Source organism: Netta rufina (assembly GCF_964035555.1).
Source record: "Netta rufina genome assembly, chromosome: 8".
NCBI classification, from domain to species: Eukaryota; Metazoa; Chordata; class Aves; order Anseriformes; family Anatidae; genus Netta; species Netta rufina.
Window position 1 is genome coordinate 10,860,389 of NC_140131.1, and position 16,365 is coordinate 10,876,753.

The 16,365-nt window shown below is 42.5% G+C and overlaps 1 protein-coding gene across 2 annotated transcripts in view; it reads right to left on the reverse strand.

The window, feature by feature from the left end:
• Window positions 1-16,365, reverse strand: part of ST3GAL3 (ST3 beta-galactoside alpha-2,3-sialyltransferase 3) — a 167,514-nt gene that overhangs the window by 131,025 nt on the left and 20,124 nt on the right. The window contains exons 3-4 of one of the 2 annotated variants that reach the window (XM_084291394.1): window positions 2,927-2,974; window positions 756-881 (exon numbers count right to left, since the gene is read on the reverse strand). In XM_084291394.1, coding sequence (XP_084147520.1) covers window positions 756-881; window positions 2,927-2,974 — 174 coding nt within the window. The remainder of the gene's footprint in view (window positions 1-755; window positions 882-2,926; window positions 2,975-16,365) is intronic. The other variant, XM_084291395.1, reaches the window with a different exon arrangement.

Genomic DNA, 16,365 nt, shown 5'->3' on the forward strand with positions numbered 1-16,365 from the left:
GAAAGAGCATTTGTTCTTTACTGCAAGCAGATGAAATCTAGGTCTACTCAAACAGCCTCTGTCCTGCTGAACGTTTCCAAGTTCAGGGCAGGAAATCATCCTTGCTGAAACAGTTTTGGCTGAAGCATTGGCCTAAACATCATATCAAACACTTATCTCTGCTGCTCAAACTTTATCTTTCAAGGGAAAGGGCAATCTTGAAGATAATCATAAAAACATGTGGGCTTGGGGAAGCCAGACCACAGCATCAGCCTCAGACAGTTGTCTCACTCTGGGCATATTTGACTGTTGTGCCCTCTGGGCTAATAATCTTCCGTGAAAGGGTACTTTAAGGTTTAAAAGCCAGATGATCTTTCCTGAACATGGAGTTCAGGAAGTCTTACGCAGAGCAACCTAAAGAGTACAATTAGCCTGAGAAGTATACGGCCAGATTTCCAGCCTCACTGAAAACCAAGATTTGCACATGGCACAAAGAGTTAAGGGCAACACCAAGATGCGTACCAACAGCTAACTCAAAAAAAAAAAAAAACAGAAGCTGCAACAAGGTAGGAGTAACAATTACAAAAGAGCAATTCTAAAAGCTGATTAGTATGCAAATAGAAGTCACTTTATTAGTTTTAAACAGCATGAAAACTTAACAGCAAGACTTATTCACAGCTGTCTCAATTCTGACTGATAAAAGAAGTATAGGTATTGTTATGTTTCACAATATGTACCTTTTGCCCCTCCTTACCCCAACCTGAAACATCACCTACTAGGAATGGCTGTGTCTGGAGCTGCCATTGGTTCTTTCTGGGTTCTGTCTTTTCCTGGGTCTGCAGCAAGGTGAGATGGCATGGACCGCGGAAGCACAATTGCCACAGTTTTTCTCTCTCTCCTTCCTGTTCAACAAGGAAAGCTACCCCTCAGTTGGATAGACACCACACATCTTCACATCTTATTACACATATCAGAGCGGATACAGTTCAGAGCAATCTGGTTTCCAGCACAATGAATGCAAAGTACTAAATATGAAGGCAATAAACATACGGCTTTCTGGGACATTTATGAGCCTCCCTTCTCAAATAAGAGCGTTTTTTTTTTTTTTTTTATTTTTTATTTTTTTTTTTTATTTCTTCAGTGAAGAAATTCAATCTAGTTGCAGTGCAAAGGCTTGCAAGAGATCAAGTTTTACTGCCTTATCCCTAACCGATCCAAGCCTGGGTTGCAATGCACGAGCAGAACAGAAACCGGTGTTTTTAAAGCAGACCCAGACAGTCCGTTGGCTCACATTAGCCTCGTCTCCCACACTCCTTGGTGTCAGTACTCCACAGAACACGGAGCAGTTGAACTTACTTTTCGTAAATAAATTTACCACCCTATTGGTAGCATCATAACGATGTTTATGATTGACTTTATCGATACCCTGCACTGGAAGCTCTCCACAGGGTTAACTGTTATCACGTGAGTTAGAAGCCAAAGAAGTATTATGGAAGAAATGTTAATATTTCAAAGTTTTATTCCAGGACAAATTCTGTTCTTCGCTGTACCAGTATCAATCCAGCATAACTCCAGTGAAGGTATGCTGATTCAGACTTGCTCAGCTCTAATCAAACACAGCGTTGAATTTTATTCAGAGATTTACTATTCCAAACCTATGCAACTTCCCCCCCTACTTTTGCAGGCTAAAGAAACCATCACCCAATGCAGAAGGAAGCAGGCAATGACACACTTCAGTTATGATTGATATTAATTAGTAGAAGGGAATTAAGAGAGGTCCTATTCTCCCCATTAGCACACCATACCCATTCCACACTCAGCACCCTAAATTTCTCCCAGATCAGACCATGCACCCACACCAGATCAATTTCCAGGTATTAGATTTTAAAGCAAGATGCAGGGATAGCAGAAAGCATTTGGGGTATCATAAAGAAAGCAAGTAACTACCACTAGCTCTGGGGTTAGTAAACCAGAATTGGGTGTTCAAGCTTTGCCATTAGTGTCAGGCAGCAAGCTCTCTTTCAAAGTGTGCAGGCAGAAGACAGGTGCTATGTTGGAAGGCAGCACGTTGCTCCCATGAACCTAAGAGGAAAGGCTACCAATTAAGATAAAATGTGAAACCTTTCCTAGGGTTATATTTTCTTTTCTCCAAGACAGTAAGTACCCACATCCTTTAAGTGTTAAGGGGTTTAAAGTTATAAAAAGTAATTCTTAGCTTTCCCTTGCAGTTCACATATCATTATACATACACTGCAAATTAAATTTTATTGAGTATGGTGCCCACTATGGTGTGTCTTGGCTACAGCTTATGTTTTACTGATAGCCAAATGGATAGTTACTGGCTTCATGAAGCACCTCCCACACAAAGGATTTTTTTTTTTTTTTTGATTTCTGGTTCTGTTTAATTGAAAGTCGTGCTTAGGTTCCGAAGGAAATAAGGTCGGGCACCATTTGCACTGTGGTTTGATAATGCTGGTCAACCTCCACCAAATAAAAAAAGTTTCCAGCCCTATTTGTTGAACCGTGACCCTTTTGCTTTCTCCTTCCTGGAACCATTCCTGCTGTCTTTCTCCAAATAACTCAACTGTTTATTTAGCTGAGAAACTCTCCCAGTAGCGTGGAGCAGTTTCTCCTCAGCTGGTGGGTGACATCATCCTAATGCCTTTCGCATGAGAACAGGCCGCACCACGACCGCACGTAACGTGGCCAGGTCATCTTCCTAGCAGGGCGGTGGAAGCGGTCCCACGTGTTAATCCCCGTGTCGTGCTAAGACCCTTAATGCTTCCACTAGACTTAGCAAAGGAGCTCTTTTCTTTATCCAGTGTGGCTGGGCAGCTGGTCCCCCCAGAGGCTGACTCGGTTACCTGCCTCCCAACATGGCTACCGTGCCCCGTCAGATAGCGGCCTTGTCACGAGCTGGGAGAGAGAGAAGAAGGCAAGGTTGTACCTGAGCCTATCGTATGTCCAACGGAGTCAAAGGAAAGAACGACTGAATCTGTAACACAAGAGTACAAGTTCATTTTCCCCTTTTTCTTAGCACCATTGCTGTAACATTTGTTATTTTACTTTAGTAATTCCTTATGCTCCATTCCACCAGGAAACACAAGAACTTCTTCACCAGCCAGACAACAGGCACCCAGTATTGGAGCATTGGAGAACCCAACAAATCATGATGTCATTACCCAACGAAGTAGCTATAATTTATTAAAAATAATTTCATTTCATGCCTAAAGTAAATGAGTTTGGTTGACCTTGCCAAAACATAACATGCTTTTCACTGCTAGACTGCAGAGTTCACAGTTCTTTCTTACCATATTTATTATGAACTTTTTGTCCCCATTTCGGCACTTCAAGATCAGCTCTTCCTGACACTCTGCTTGCTAAGCCAAGTACTTTGTGCTTCTTGCCATTCTCACCATAAGGCATGTCTTCCACATCTTCAATCACACCAGTTGCTCTCACACACACACTTTCAAGCCATCAACATCCTTCACCTAACGCAATAGGTGTACGAAATATCCAAGAAGTAAAACCTCTACTTGACACCCTTTTAAGTTGCCATCTGGGGAGCACATCAACACTGTTTGCCACGGTCACAATAGCGACTGTTGCTCACCAGCTAATTACCGAGACTTTTAGTCACTGTTACGTATGATGGGACAAACTGTGCTGCATTTGTGCTTTCTAGTTCCTAGTTTTTAGATAAACAACTTCAAATTTGGCCATGTAGAAACAAATATTGCTTGCGTGCATCTAGCTCACATGATTCAGCCTCCTTTATTAAGCATTCGTTTTCCTCATATACCACTCCACAGCCTAGAACCCATTTGCAAGATTTATCAGTAATGGTTTGATATTCTGCTCCACCAAGTGGAGCTGCCATATGGTACAATGCTCAGTGCTGGTTTTCTTCCAGCTTTATTCTTGCTAGAGATAAAATAACAATTACTTTGGTAGTAAGCCACCTGGTTGGCCATCCTTTTTATCCCAATCCCAAACCAAAGCAGAAAGTCTGTGGAATTCTACTCCACCACCAACAGAGCAGAATCGGGCCCAGAACTTAGAGACAGCTTGCCGGTGTGCAAACACAGGGAAGAACAGACTGCCATGAAAGCACTAATACCTATGCAGTGAGAAGCTTTAAACTGGCACAGCAACTAATTGCAGAACTGCCTCTCACCTTCAGCTAAATGAATGGACTGAATTCCTCAGTTTCTCTTTGCAATTTAGACCTCAAGTGTAATCACATCACTTGCAACATCACAGCAGCTGCCTTGGTGCAAGCCCTCAGCACAAGGCAAAAACCACAATCGCGATCAGATTTAGCACTCTGGAAGGAGGTTAAGCTCCCAACAGCATCACCTTGCATTTGGGCAGGTGACAACCACAGACACTGATAGTTATCCCAATTCAGCTGACAGTAATTTGACATAGGACAGACCCCTGGAGTTTTCTATACTGTATTTCATCCTTGTGCTCATTTCCCAAATCTTACAAATTCAATAAGAAGGTGTTGGTTTCCAAAATCAACACAGTAAAACCATTCATCTAAATGGATTTAAAACAATAAATAATATTAAATAAATAAAAAAAAGAGGCCTGTTTTGTCCCAGATCCAACACTGTGGTAGTAACATTAAAAAAAATAGGGAAAAAAGATTACTAGTCTCAAAACTTATTCCAATAAAAATAAAAATCCAGATGGACTTAACAACTGTATTTCCTCTTTTGGGAGTGAAATTCAGACATCTTTATATTATTCTAAATAGCAAGAGGTTTAATTCTTTTTAACTGTGTTAAATTCATCTGCCATCAATTAATTCTGAAGTATCTCTGTGGGGCTCTACTTGTAAAAAACTGTTGAGATTTTTATCAATGTAAAATATTGCTTTGTAGTTAATGCCAATCTGAAATGTCACTCATTTTCCCCAATATATTTTGCATTCAGCCACTGGGTGTGAAATGTTAGGACCTATCTAAGAATGGCTGAAAATCATTGCAAGCCCCATACTTACCATTTTTGCAGGCTGCAATGATTGTACTTAATGTTTCAGTTCCTTAACTGAAAACACTAGCATCCTCCCAAAAACAAACACAACCAGCAGAGTGAGGATGCGAGTTCTCTTTTCCAATTCAGCTCTCCATGTGACTATTAGTTTCAGTTTCAACACCAGATTCACTGAGAATAGCCTGTATTACAGTCAGCCTCCCCAAACCACAGATCTTTATTAAAACAGTGTTTATTTCTGACATTAACGCTTCAGAAAGGAAGGAATAAACGTTGAAAAGGCTGAGAGGATAATCATTGTATCACCTTTTCTCCACCCAGATAGCTGTTCACATGCAATGAAATTGAGTGCTACAGGTGATTTTTGTAATAAACTGATGGAGATTTGATAAGCAGTTGAGTCAAGTCTGATTTATTTGCAAAGACAGAGTCCTGTTTTCACAAACACAAGAACAGGCTTTTTGCTTCCAGCTTCAAATCTCTTCCAGACATCACTCAGTTCAAAGTCCTCTGGGCTTTCTAGACTTTTTTCAGAGGCAAAGTGGTTGCTCAGCCCACACAGTGCCTTCCCCCAAGCCCCTGAGCCCATTCTGTCTTTCAAAGGCAAATAAAATTTAATAAGACACGATGTAAAACATACCCACTTACACACACCCTTGGTCTAGGTGCCAAGAAGTGCTCATGTCTGAAGGAGCAGCCTCTGATGTTTCAGCTACCTCCTTCCATAAGGCAGCTTAAATGTTTTTTCTTCTACCTTCCCAACTGAAGAGCAGCCTTCATGCTCAAATCATGAAACCTGACACCCAATAACTTGCCAACATGCACAGCTTAAGGCTGCACACACCATAATGCCAGCCTTTTACATCTGTTTTCACGTTAGCTTCAATCATTTTTTCAGTAGTTAGAGCAGGAAAAAAAAAGAAAGAAAAAAACACAAGATACAGCATAAACCAGATGTAATCCTGGATCTGGTCCAAACCATCAGAAGAGACAAAGACAGAAGAAATACTTTTTTAGAAGGCACTCGGTGCCAGGAATAACATCTGAGACCTCACCAGCCAGACAGCAGAGCTGCTTTGGGTCACCTTGGGTCCAAGCCGCTGTGGGACCTACACGTTGGGTCACTTCCCACCCACCAGCCAGCTACAGCACCTGAAATCAGAGCAAGGTGTGAATTTGCTCCACCACCCCAAGAAAACCAGGGCTGGCAGAGCTACCTGGATTTGCTCCACTACAGCTGTGGAGTGCCACGCAAGAGCTCATGGTGACAGATCCAATACAGGATCCGCCTGGTTTGGGAACCAGGAGTTCCCAGACAAACTGCAGACAGACCCAGCGCTGCTCTGGGAATAGATTCAAACTCCAATCTGGGCGTACAGCTGAGCTTGCCTTTGAAGGAACACAACTGGATTTGCACAGCTCTGCCCTGAAGTGAAGAAAGTCCTGCAAAACGGAGATGGCTTCCTTCGTTGCTGCACTTACCTGGACCACATCGTAACTGTGCCTTGAGTCTCCCAGGTATGAGGGCTGACTGTATTTCTAGGCTAAGGTCCCACTTCAGAAGTCCCTGACCCCTCATCCCACCTCCTCACGTGTACATACCCCTTTCCACTCTAGAAATTACTCATCTTGCTGCACACAGTGCCTAGCTCAAGGCATTTCTGGACAGCATACAGCTATCTGACCACTGTCCCTTACAGGCTACTGTACCTTCCACCACTGCAGCCTCCCAACACTTCCATCTGCAATGAAAGAAAAATAAATGAAGATCTGAGTCTGTGTAAAGGAGTGATGATCCTGACCAACAAACTGTAGAGTTTGTAGGAGACACAGAAACAAGATCATCCTGGAAAACGGCTTAAGTTTATACTCCAAGAAAGAGCCGCAGACACCATATGATAAACATCCAATATCCTGCCTGGGTACTGCACTCTGCGGAGATGTGTGGAATCAGCTCTTAGAGCCCGATCTCGTGGGCTTACTGAACCCACGTAAGAGCAAATACACAGACCAACTTCCAGTGCAAACACTTGTCCTTGCTTTGATTTCATCGTTGATGAAAACACAGCTCTGAAAATGAAAATCCACAGTGGCAACACAGAATGGTGATGGCAAATATAATCCATGTTTAATAAGGAAACATAATCTGTAAGTTTACTTAACTGGTGTTTCAGAATTTCAGCGAGACTCTTTACAGCTTCCCTCTGGGAAGCCACTTTTTTTTCCCCTACAAATTCTCCCTGCAAGCATTTTTGTAGATACTTGTCTCATCCTATTGAGAACCAACGAAGTAGAACCAATAAATTCTCTTATTCTTTTTTTTCTTCACATAAAAAACAAAACAAAACCAGACTTTAGCAATAAACAGACTTCCCTGGCAAAAAAAAAAAAAAAAAAAAAAAAAAGATTGCGTGCTGCTTTGGAAGTGGTCCTGAGAAACCACAAACCATTAGTCCCAGAGGAGTTATAAGAGTTTAATAATAAAGGCTTAACACAGCCTCAATATCACATACCACCACAGTAATACGCTCCACAGAGCTAGCCAAACAGGGAATACAATAATACAGAGCAACATAAGGCTGCAATTTGGCACATCCTCTTACAGAGCTCAGGCTCTGAGGTCTGCACTGATTTCTTGTATGCATGATCACTTAAATTTCTCATTCCATAACCCTGCACTCCAGAAACGCTGATCAACTCCTACAGAACTGCAGCCTATATTTAATAACATGTAATGCGATTTCTACCTCCAGAGCTTGACCTGAGACCAGATATCCTGCAGAGCTCCACCACCTGCACTGGGGATGGCAATTGCTGTAACAACATTCAAGAATAAAGTTCTGATTGAGAGAGTGAAAAGAAAGATGTTAGGTGCTGCTTTTGTAGCATGGAATGAGAAGACTATCCACTACAGAAAAGGTCTGTCATTCAGCTGCCTCCCTTTTTCAAGGGAGATAGGATCAAACACCCCATTAGCAATCAAAATGTATTTTCTATTTAAGAACAACTTTCTATGATGCAAACTTCCTATACTTAAGGTAAAAAATTATTTGTAATTTAGAGAAAGAAGTGGCCAGTAATTACAAAAAATATCATATTTCACCTAGTCAGAAAATGAAGCTCACAAATGCAGTGCACTCTCAGAAAGATACTACTGTGGAGATTCTTCTGGCCAGATGACCCATCTCAGAGCATCTCCTGCTCAAAAGGAAAAAGTATTTGGAAGAAAAACAGTCATCATGACTACCCAAATTCTAGATAATTCTTACATCCAAGGAATTGAAGGGAACTAAATCAATTCTGTTTCCCAGAGATACTGCATAGATAAACACTCTTCCTCAGATTTTGTAACACACAACTTCATCTTGAGAACAATGAAGATACTGTTTTAAATTCAGATAAAGTACCAACACAAAAATAAATCCTGTCCAGTGTGCGACTATTAAAAGAATGAACACCTTAAAAACACCCAACTAAGAACATATAAATGTAGAGGCAAAAATATAAGCAGATATTGACATAAAAATGAAAGCATTGTATAAGTTTGTCTTTTTTAAACAGATGACAAGTACATTCTTCTCCCAAACATAAGAGGAAATATATTTTATAAGTTATGTTCTGATTTTTACAATGCTGCCTGCACTTACAAGTTACTTGACAGGTTACTCTTCAGTTCCTAATTCTTTGTTTTATTTGAAGACAGATTTAGGGAAGAGCTGTCATTTACCCAGTCTAACAATAAATTATTCGGACAGCATTTATCAAGTATCCTATTTTGGCATAAGTATTGTGTCTCCCACCTCATTTATTCTGTTTTACTAAACTTACTTCTATAGCACAAGCAATTTTGATACTTCACCTTTCTCCAAACACGGTGAAATTGCTATGTCTTAGGACCACTAGTCACTACAACATCTCCAGTGCCACAGCCTCACAGCTGCTCACCTTCTTTATTCAAAACTCAAGGCACTAACTACGACACTCCATGTGCACCACTTGTCACAGCATCAGTGGAGGTCAGAGGATGTATACAGGACTCCCCTCACCAGTAATCTCAGCTCCTATGTAGGTACTCTGTGAAAAACAGTAGGTAGCGTTCCCATGCTGACACATCACAAGAAATTACAATTGCAAGCATGTTGTTTGAGCAGGTATCCTAACACCTACAATGTGTGAGATGAGGAATATATTGAGATGAGACTCACAGCACAGGCACCACTTTCTCATCACAGCTGTGCACGCTAAGAGCAGTAACCAGAGGGGCTGCAAGTTTTGGCAGGCAAACCACACAAGCAGTTTCTGCTCAGCGCTGTCTCCCACTGATAGCAGCCCCGAGTTCGAAGTTCAAACCTATTCCCTTTATAGGAGGGGAAAAGTCACTCAGCAACAGGATGAATCTTCAGCAACAGGAAACATCTGATTGTAAAGAACATTTCCAATGAATTCTGGATTTTGTACTTTAATAAACTGCTGCAGTGCAGCCTTGTTTCTATTACACTAAGTTTGGATGCTGGCCCTCTGTGCCACTAGTACAGAGACAGGGGAATGTGCTCATGCTAGATCCACATAATGTAACCTGTGGGAGTACAATCACCTAATTTGAGAATAAAACAATAAAACAATTATAATTAAAATAGAGAAAACATTCTGATGTAAATATCAATTCACTTATGCAGTTCACCAAATTGAAAAGCTTCTCCCTTCTAGCTCTAGCCAGCATCTCTGCACATACCATCCTCATTTGTGTAATAGCAGCTTTTTTAGGCATACAGTACCCAGGTGCTTCAGCAGGCCATGCAGGCCTGTTTCCTCTGTTTCTGTGGCTGACTCAAGGACACTCCCTTTTCATAGACTGATGACTCCACGGCCAAGCCTACAGCTGAACCCTCACTCCTTGCTCATTGAATTTGCTCTATTTGGCTCCTGTCTGGCATGGTTGGGTTCCCCGTGCCAGCTGGACACAGGGTGGTCCAGAAGCAGGTGTGGTTCCTGCCCTGGGTGTCCTTTCTCAGCTCTCCCCTTTGGCAAACTCACCACCAACCAAGAGCACAACTGCACTGGGTCCTCTTGCTGTAACTCTACAGCCCTGAACGAGTCTTTGGGTGAAAGAGTTTCTGAACTGTTGAAATAAACAGCCTGCTTTTTCTCCAAAGAGCCTCAGGAAAAAGGCTTCAGAGCTAAGAATGGATATAGCTAAGTATTGTCGCTTGTCTCAGCAATCTTCGGTGGCACCAAGATCTACCGGTTACACTGTGAACTGCAGAGCAATCCTCTTTCAGCTCTCAGCATCCCTTCGCTTAATCAAAAATACATCTCTTCAGGGTATGCTGCCTGAAGGGCCTCGTACAATCTCATCTCCCTCGTGAGTTTCATGGAGCCTCGCCGACTGTCACGCTTGCTGTGGCACGCATCGTCCCTTTTCCATCAGGACGTTTGTAATGAAGTGGCAAATTAAGTAAACAAGAAACAACGCTCATGTTCCAAACAGATGTATTTTTCAAACGTTCTGAGCATTCAATTTTCTTTATTCTGCAGTGAATGAACTGAATGAAAAGCTGTGGCGTCCTGCGCCAGCTGGCAAATGCTTCAAAAGGATATTACATTGCTATTGTCTTCAGCGGTGCCCAAACAACCATTTAATAGCAGGCAGCGTTGGTATGTTTTGCTCACAAGAGCGGGGCTTGTTTGGATCCCTAACACATCTTTGCAACGCCACGACCAACACAACCAACCCTGGGCACGAGAACGATGTGATGCTTCACTCTGAGCGTGTGGGATTCGCACCTCCTGGGTACCTGCTGTGTCTGCCTCTCCCAGGGGATGGCTGACTGCCCTGGCCTCACGGGCTGCTCTTTCCAGATGGGATGGACAGAGATCCCCCAGATGCAAAGGGAAAGGGGAGTCCAACGTGGTGCAGGAGTTCAAGGAGAACATACTCAGCTCTGAGGAACATGACACTAGATGCGGGACAGATCTACTGTGGAAGGTCAGGAAAAGAAGCAGGCCAAGCTGCACCAATAAAGCTGCTATCCAAGAGGTTCTCTTGACAGGGAGAAACCCTTTAATGAATCCCAAGCAGTTTCTCGGCATTTTAAGGAACTCAGTTATTTTTATTGCATCATCCAAAGCCAAGTCTTATATTTTGGTTTCAATTATTACTGTAGCACCAAGAAGTCACTCATACACCCAAATTCCAAAGCGGGACATGCAATAAATTACAAAACAGTAAGACGTCTCTCTTCTAAGCTTAAGAAGCATGTGCAAGGCAGAAAATGGATACTGGCAGCTGGAAGTACACAGGAACAAATGTGAAAATGTGGTTCAAGAATACAGCACCAGCTCGGTACAATAACATTTTCTTGAGCATCAGTGGTTGTATCAGACTTTAATCACAGCAATATGAAGTGAAGCTGTATTTTGTTTCTGAGTAAAAGTATCACATGGGCTTTTAACCTTAAATCATAGTCCAGTAATTGTACTAATGACAGTATCTTAAAGCTTACAGATACTCTCACAGCTTTCAAAGAGCTCTGGGAGGCAGCTGCACATGAACTTTGCTTTACATACAGAAAAATACCTACATGCAATTAATAGCAACTAGGACAACAATTATTTTAATGCTCTGGTCTTCTTTTCATGCCTACTGGAGCCGTTCAATGATTTTTTCCTCTCTGTCCTCAGTATAGAAAGAAAACTTTCTTTGCATGTTGGCTTCTGAGCTAGCTCTCAGAAACCTCCCCTTCCTCAAAAGCAATAACCAGTACTCCAGAAATATAAATACTTCCATCAGGAAACTCACATTCTTGGGTTTGTTTGAAAATGATCTACTACTTCGGATAGCGAGCCAGTGGTCGAAAGCCTCCCAAAACCTTAAAGCATACATCTGGCCCGGCTGCCAAAATAACTGCCAGCAAGTCCATATGGACAGCTTTACCGTGACACTTCTCATCTCTCGTGTCTGCTCACAACCCAAACAAACGGCAGGAGGGGATAAGGTACAAGAGAAGTGCATGGGTGCAAAACAACTCCTGAATACAAGTGCTGTATGGGCATCTTCTCTACAAAATGGCAAAGTTCTACTTCTGCATTACAAGAACAGACCAGACTACTTATTCACATGAAAGGTGATAATGAAGAGAAAGAAATGTTGGATTGATTTTTCACTGTTGCTTTTTTGGTCCCTCATTTTGGGGACAAAATTTTTTATTTTTTATTTTTTTTTAAACAGGATCACCAGAACTGATTCCAAAATCTGAAGAGGCTTCTGGCCCATCAAACCCTAGAACTCATTAAGTTTCCAAAACATGTTCTAAAATGTGGATTTCAGAGGTCCTACACAGTACATGATTTTAGAGGTAATTGATATATATAGGGAGATACCAAGCATGTTTTCTTTCAAAGTCCATGCTTTGAAGAGCAGTTTGTGACTCCAGGTTCTCTTTACCTTGCAGCCACAGCAGCTGATCCACACAAGGCATTACCTCCACCCAAAAGCCACACCATGTCCTAAACCAAACACCAACACATGCATCTGAAATTAAGATGTTCCAGAAGTCATCTGTGCATCCTAGAAGCCAAAAAATGCTATGCTGTTCCTTGAGTATCTGCTTGACTATGAAAACTCCCATATGCAGACGGGAATAAAACCCCACACACAAACTGTAACTTTGAACAGTGCATATATAGATTTTTCACTTCCTATTACCTTCTTTTACAAAAGCATTTGATTTGAGGAAATCACTTGCTTCACCAAAATGTCAGAAAAATAACCCCGAGATGGACTAGATACTGCCAGCAGGTTGTTTCCATGTGCAGAAAGTGCAGGACAATGAAGAAGTTATTCAAACAGCAGCAGCACAAGAGGAAGTTCATCATCACACTACCTAGTCCCTGGACAAATACAGCTGGAGATTACCTAAAGAAAAAGCGTTCCTCCCATCACACCATGTATAAAAGTACAATGAATCTCTTTAAATTAAGACTTGGCAGAAAAACAATCCAGTGAGAGAACAGATTCAAGGGCACACAGAAGGTCAAATACTAAGAAACATTGGTTCCAGTCTAAGATCAATGGACATAAACTTCTAAGCACCTAACTAAATTTCGCAAGCTTGTGAAACCAAACACCCACTCATACATTTTTGTTCCCATCTCTCTAAAATGAACACCAGAAATTTCAAGGTCCAGATCATCAGATGTGCCACAATTCAGTGTTGAGTCACACCTCAAACACCCATGCTAACTTTGCTCTTTAGAGCAGCCACCTAGACTTTCAGAGGACTTTCGGCACCCCTAGAAGAGCAAACAAACATGAAAAGCAGCAACAAAAACCCACGCCATGGATCAATACATGACTTTAATCTACCCATCAATGCAAAGGAGCAGCTTGCTTAAGATCAGTAACCAAGCATCCAGCAGTACCAGCATCACCAGCATTGAGTGGCTTTGACAAAGTTAATGTGAAATTGCTAACTCCTCTTCACCAAAAGCTGCAATTCAGAAACTGAGAGCTGCCAGCACCCATTCTTACAGGAACCCAATTTCCTCAAAGAAAACCCATTGGGATCTCAGGAAGACAAGCCCTCCACAGCATTCCACAACAGACCCCATTCCCCATCAGCATTTCCAGCCACCTGCTGAAGTGTGCTCCCAGCCAGGATTTCATCGACTCTCTGGGATTCACAAATTTTAGAGTTTCACCATTCTTGGATTACTCCATGAGCAGAACTCCTCATAAATGGCAACAGCCATTTTATTAACCTTATCCTAAACAGCTGCCTCCTCTGCCACAACTATACTTGACTGGCAAAATAACAGCTCGACACTGGCAGGTCTGGGATCAAATCAGAAACAGAAAAACAGCCTCTTGGTTTGTGATATGCCAGCTATATTGGCAACTTTTTGGCCATCAGTTTGATTGAAATCGCCTGCACAAAAGAACAGCCAACAGGAAAAGGAGAGAGCGCAGCGAGCAGGGCATCCTATGAACAAGGACTACTGCAGAAGCCTGGGGCACCAGGTCACAAAACACGAGGGTCTGATCACCCAGAGAAAACAAACCAAATGTTTCTTTGCAGCTTCAGCTGGTGGTTTGTAAAGCCTGGGGTTGGGGTGTGGCGGGAGAGGGTTTGTTTGGTTTTGCAAGGTTTTAAAACTTTACTAAAAGAGCATCCTTCTCAGCCTGAATAACCTTGACATTCTTTCTCAACCATACTAAAACAAACATGCCCACGAGATCTCCCAAACCAAATCAAGTAATGGCAACGCTAGCCATAATAGATGTTATTCAGTGTGATACACAAACCCTAGCATTTTGAGGCCAAGGTCTCCATATGGAGAAATGTGAGCCAAAAGCTGGATTTAGGGCCAACTTCAAAATTGCACATATGGAAGGGAACTACAACCACCTTAAGATCCTCACTGCATCCAAGCAGGCAGTTATCACCAGCTCCAGGCCCACAGACATGTGAAAGAAGGAAATGAGATTTATCAGTTACAGCAGACCACTTTCCCACAGCTGGTTTTAATTAAGCTAATTTGGTGGTAGTGACTTATAGCAAGCAGAGCCTTCTCAAATCACTTTGTAAGTCTTTTTGCCAGCACTTTACCAGCTGTGCTGACCATGAACACTAACTAGGATGTTATTCTGCAGTTGTCTGAACTACGGCATTTAAGAGTGGTATGTGCACTCCCCTTAAATACCACCCGATAGTGCCACTGTTTACAGTAACAGGGTATGGGGAGAAGATGCAGAACATGAAGAAAGGTACTAGATAAACTCCACTGAGAAAACCACTTCTGAAAAGGCAGCTGGATCCCTTGCCAGAATCCCATTATGCCTTGGACATACCCATGCTACGTGAAACTTACTAAGGAACATGTGGATAGAGAACAGATTTTGGAACTGTATGAAAACAACAGCCTATATAATTCCTAGGCTAGTTGTGCAGTCAACTCCTCCAGGCCAGTTTTTATTTTCTGGATACATACAGGATAGCTTGACCATGAATAAATACTTTGGGTTACACCATGATCTTGTGCAAGTCAGGGCATGGCTAGACAGTGCAAATTTAAGCTGCATTTCCAGGCATTCATAAGGGGATGGCAATGGGTTTAGCAAGAAAGACATTTAAATGACATCTAACTAGATAGAAGTTTTTCTAGGGAAACTGCATGCAGCAATAAGAATCAGAGAGACTGATGGCATCACTACCAGCACGGGTATGTAAGACCAAAAGACATTTAAAGCAGATCTATCAGTAAATATAACTTAAGAACACACCAAAAGAAAATATTCTTTTGAAAAAACATTTAGCACTTACTCAGAGCTGTACTGCCTAGTTCACACAAGGTATGCATTTCAGATACAAAAAAAATCTTTCATTCAGATTAAAGCATGCAACCTAGTCAGCTCACCACAAATGCAGCCTGGGGCATTAATGCTACTGATGCCCAAGCCAGGGAAGTCACAGAACCAAATGCTACGTCACAAGCAATGCAAAGAAAACAAGGCATATAGCAGGATCGTAACCTGGAGCTCCAGAAAAGCAGAATTCAGCCTGCTCAGGGACATGCTTCAAAGAACACCATAGGATAAGGGCTTGGAGAGAAGAGAGGTATTGCAGGAGAGCTGGCTGATTTTGAAGGAGCACCTCCTTCAAACTCAAGAATGGTCCAGACCAGCATGCAGGGAATAGAGCAAAGGCAGGAGGAGTCCTGCGTGGACAAACAAGGAGCGCCCATCAAAATTCAAATGTAAAAAGCATACAGGAGGTAGGGGCAGGGCCAGGTGAGCTGGGAAGAAAACACAGACACCGTGCTAGCGTGCTGGGACAGGCTTTGGAAAGCCAAAGCCTGCCCAGAGTTTAATCTGGTGAGGGACAAAAAGGGCAAGAAGGGCCTTCTATAAGTAAATCGGGAGTAAAAGGAAGACTACAGAAAATATGGGCCTGCTGCTGAATTGGGCAGCAGGCCTGCTGGCAAAAAAAAAAAAAAAAAAAAAATGCTGGAAAAATGGGCAGACAGAAGTCTCATGAAATTCAGCAAAGGGAAAAGTGAAGTCCTGCTCCTGGGAAGAAGAAATAACTGTGTGCACCCACACAGGCCGAGTGCCAGCCCCCTGGAAACCAGCTTTGCAGAGAAGGACTTGGTGGACAAGTCCTGGTGGACAAGCAGGGGAAGGAAGGCGAGGCAGCATTGCGCCCTTGTGGGAAGGCAGGAGGGGGGATCCTGCTGGGGATCCCCTGCTACAAGAGGCACGGGGACACATGGAGCGAGTCCAGCGCATTAAGGTGATTAAGGGATTGGAGCATCTGCCATGGGACAGGCTGAGAGCACTGGGGTTGTTTGGCCTTGAGCAGAGGAGGATCAGGAGAATCT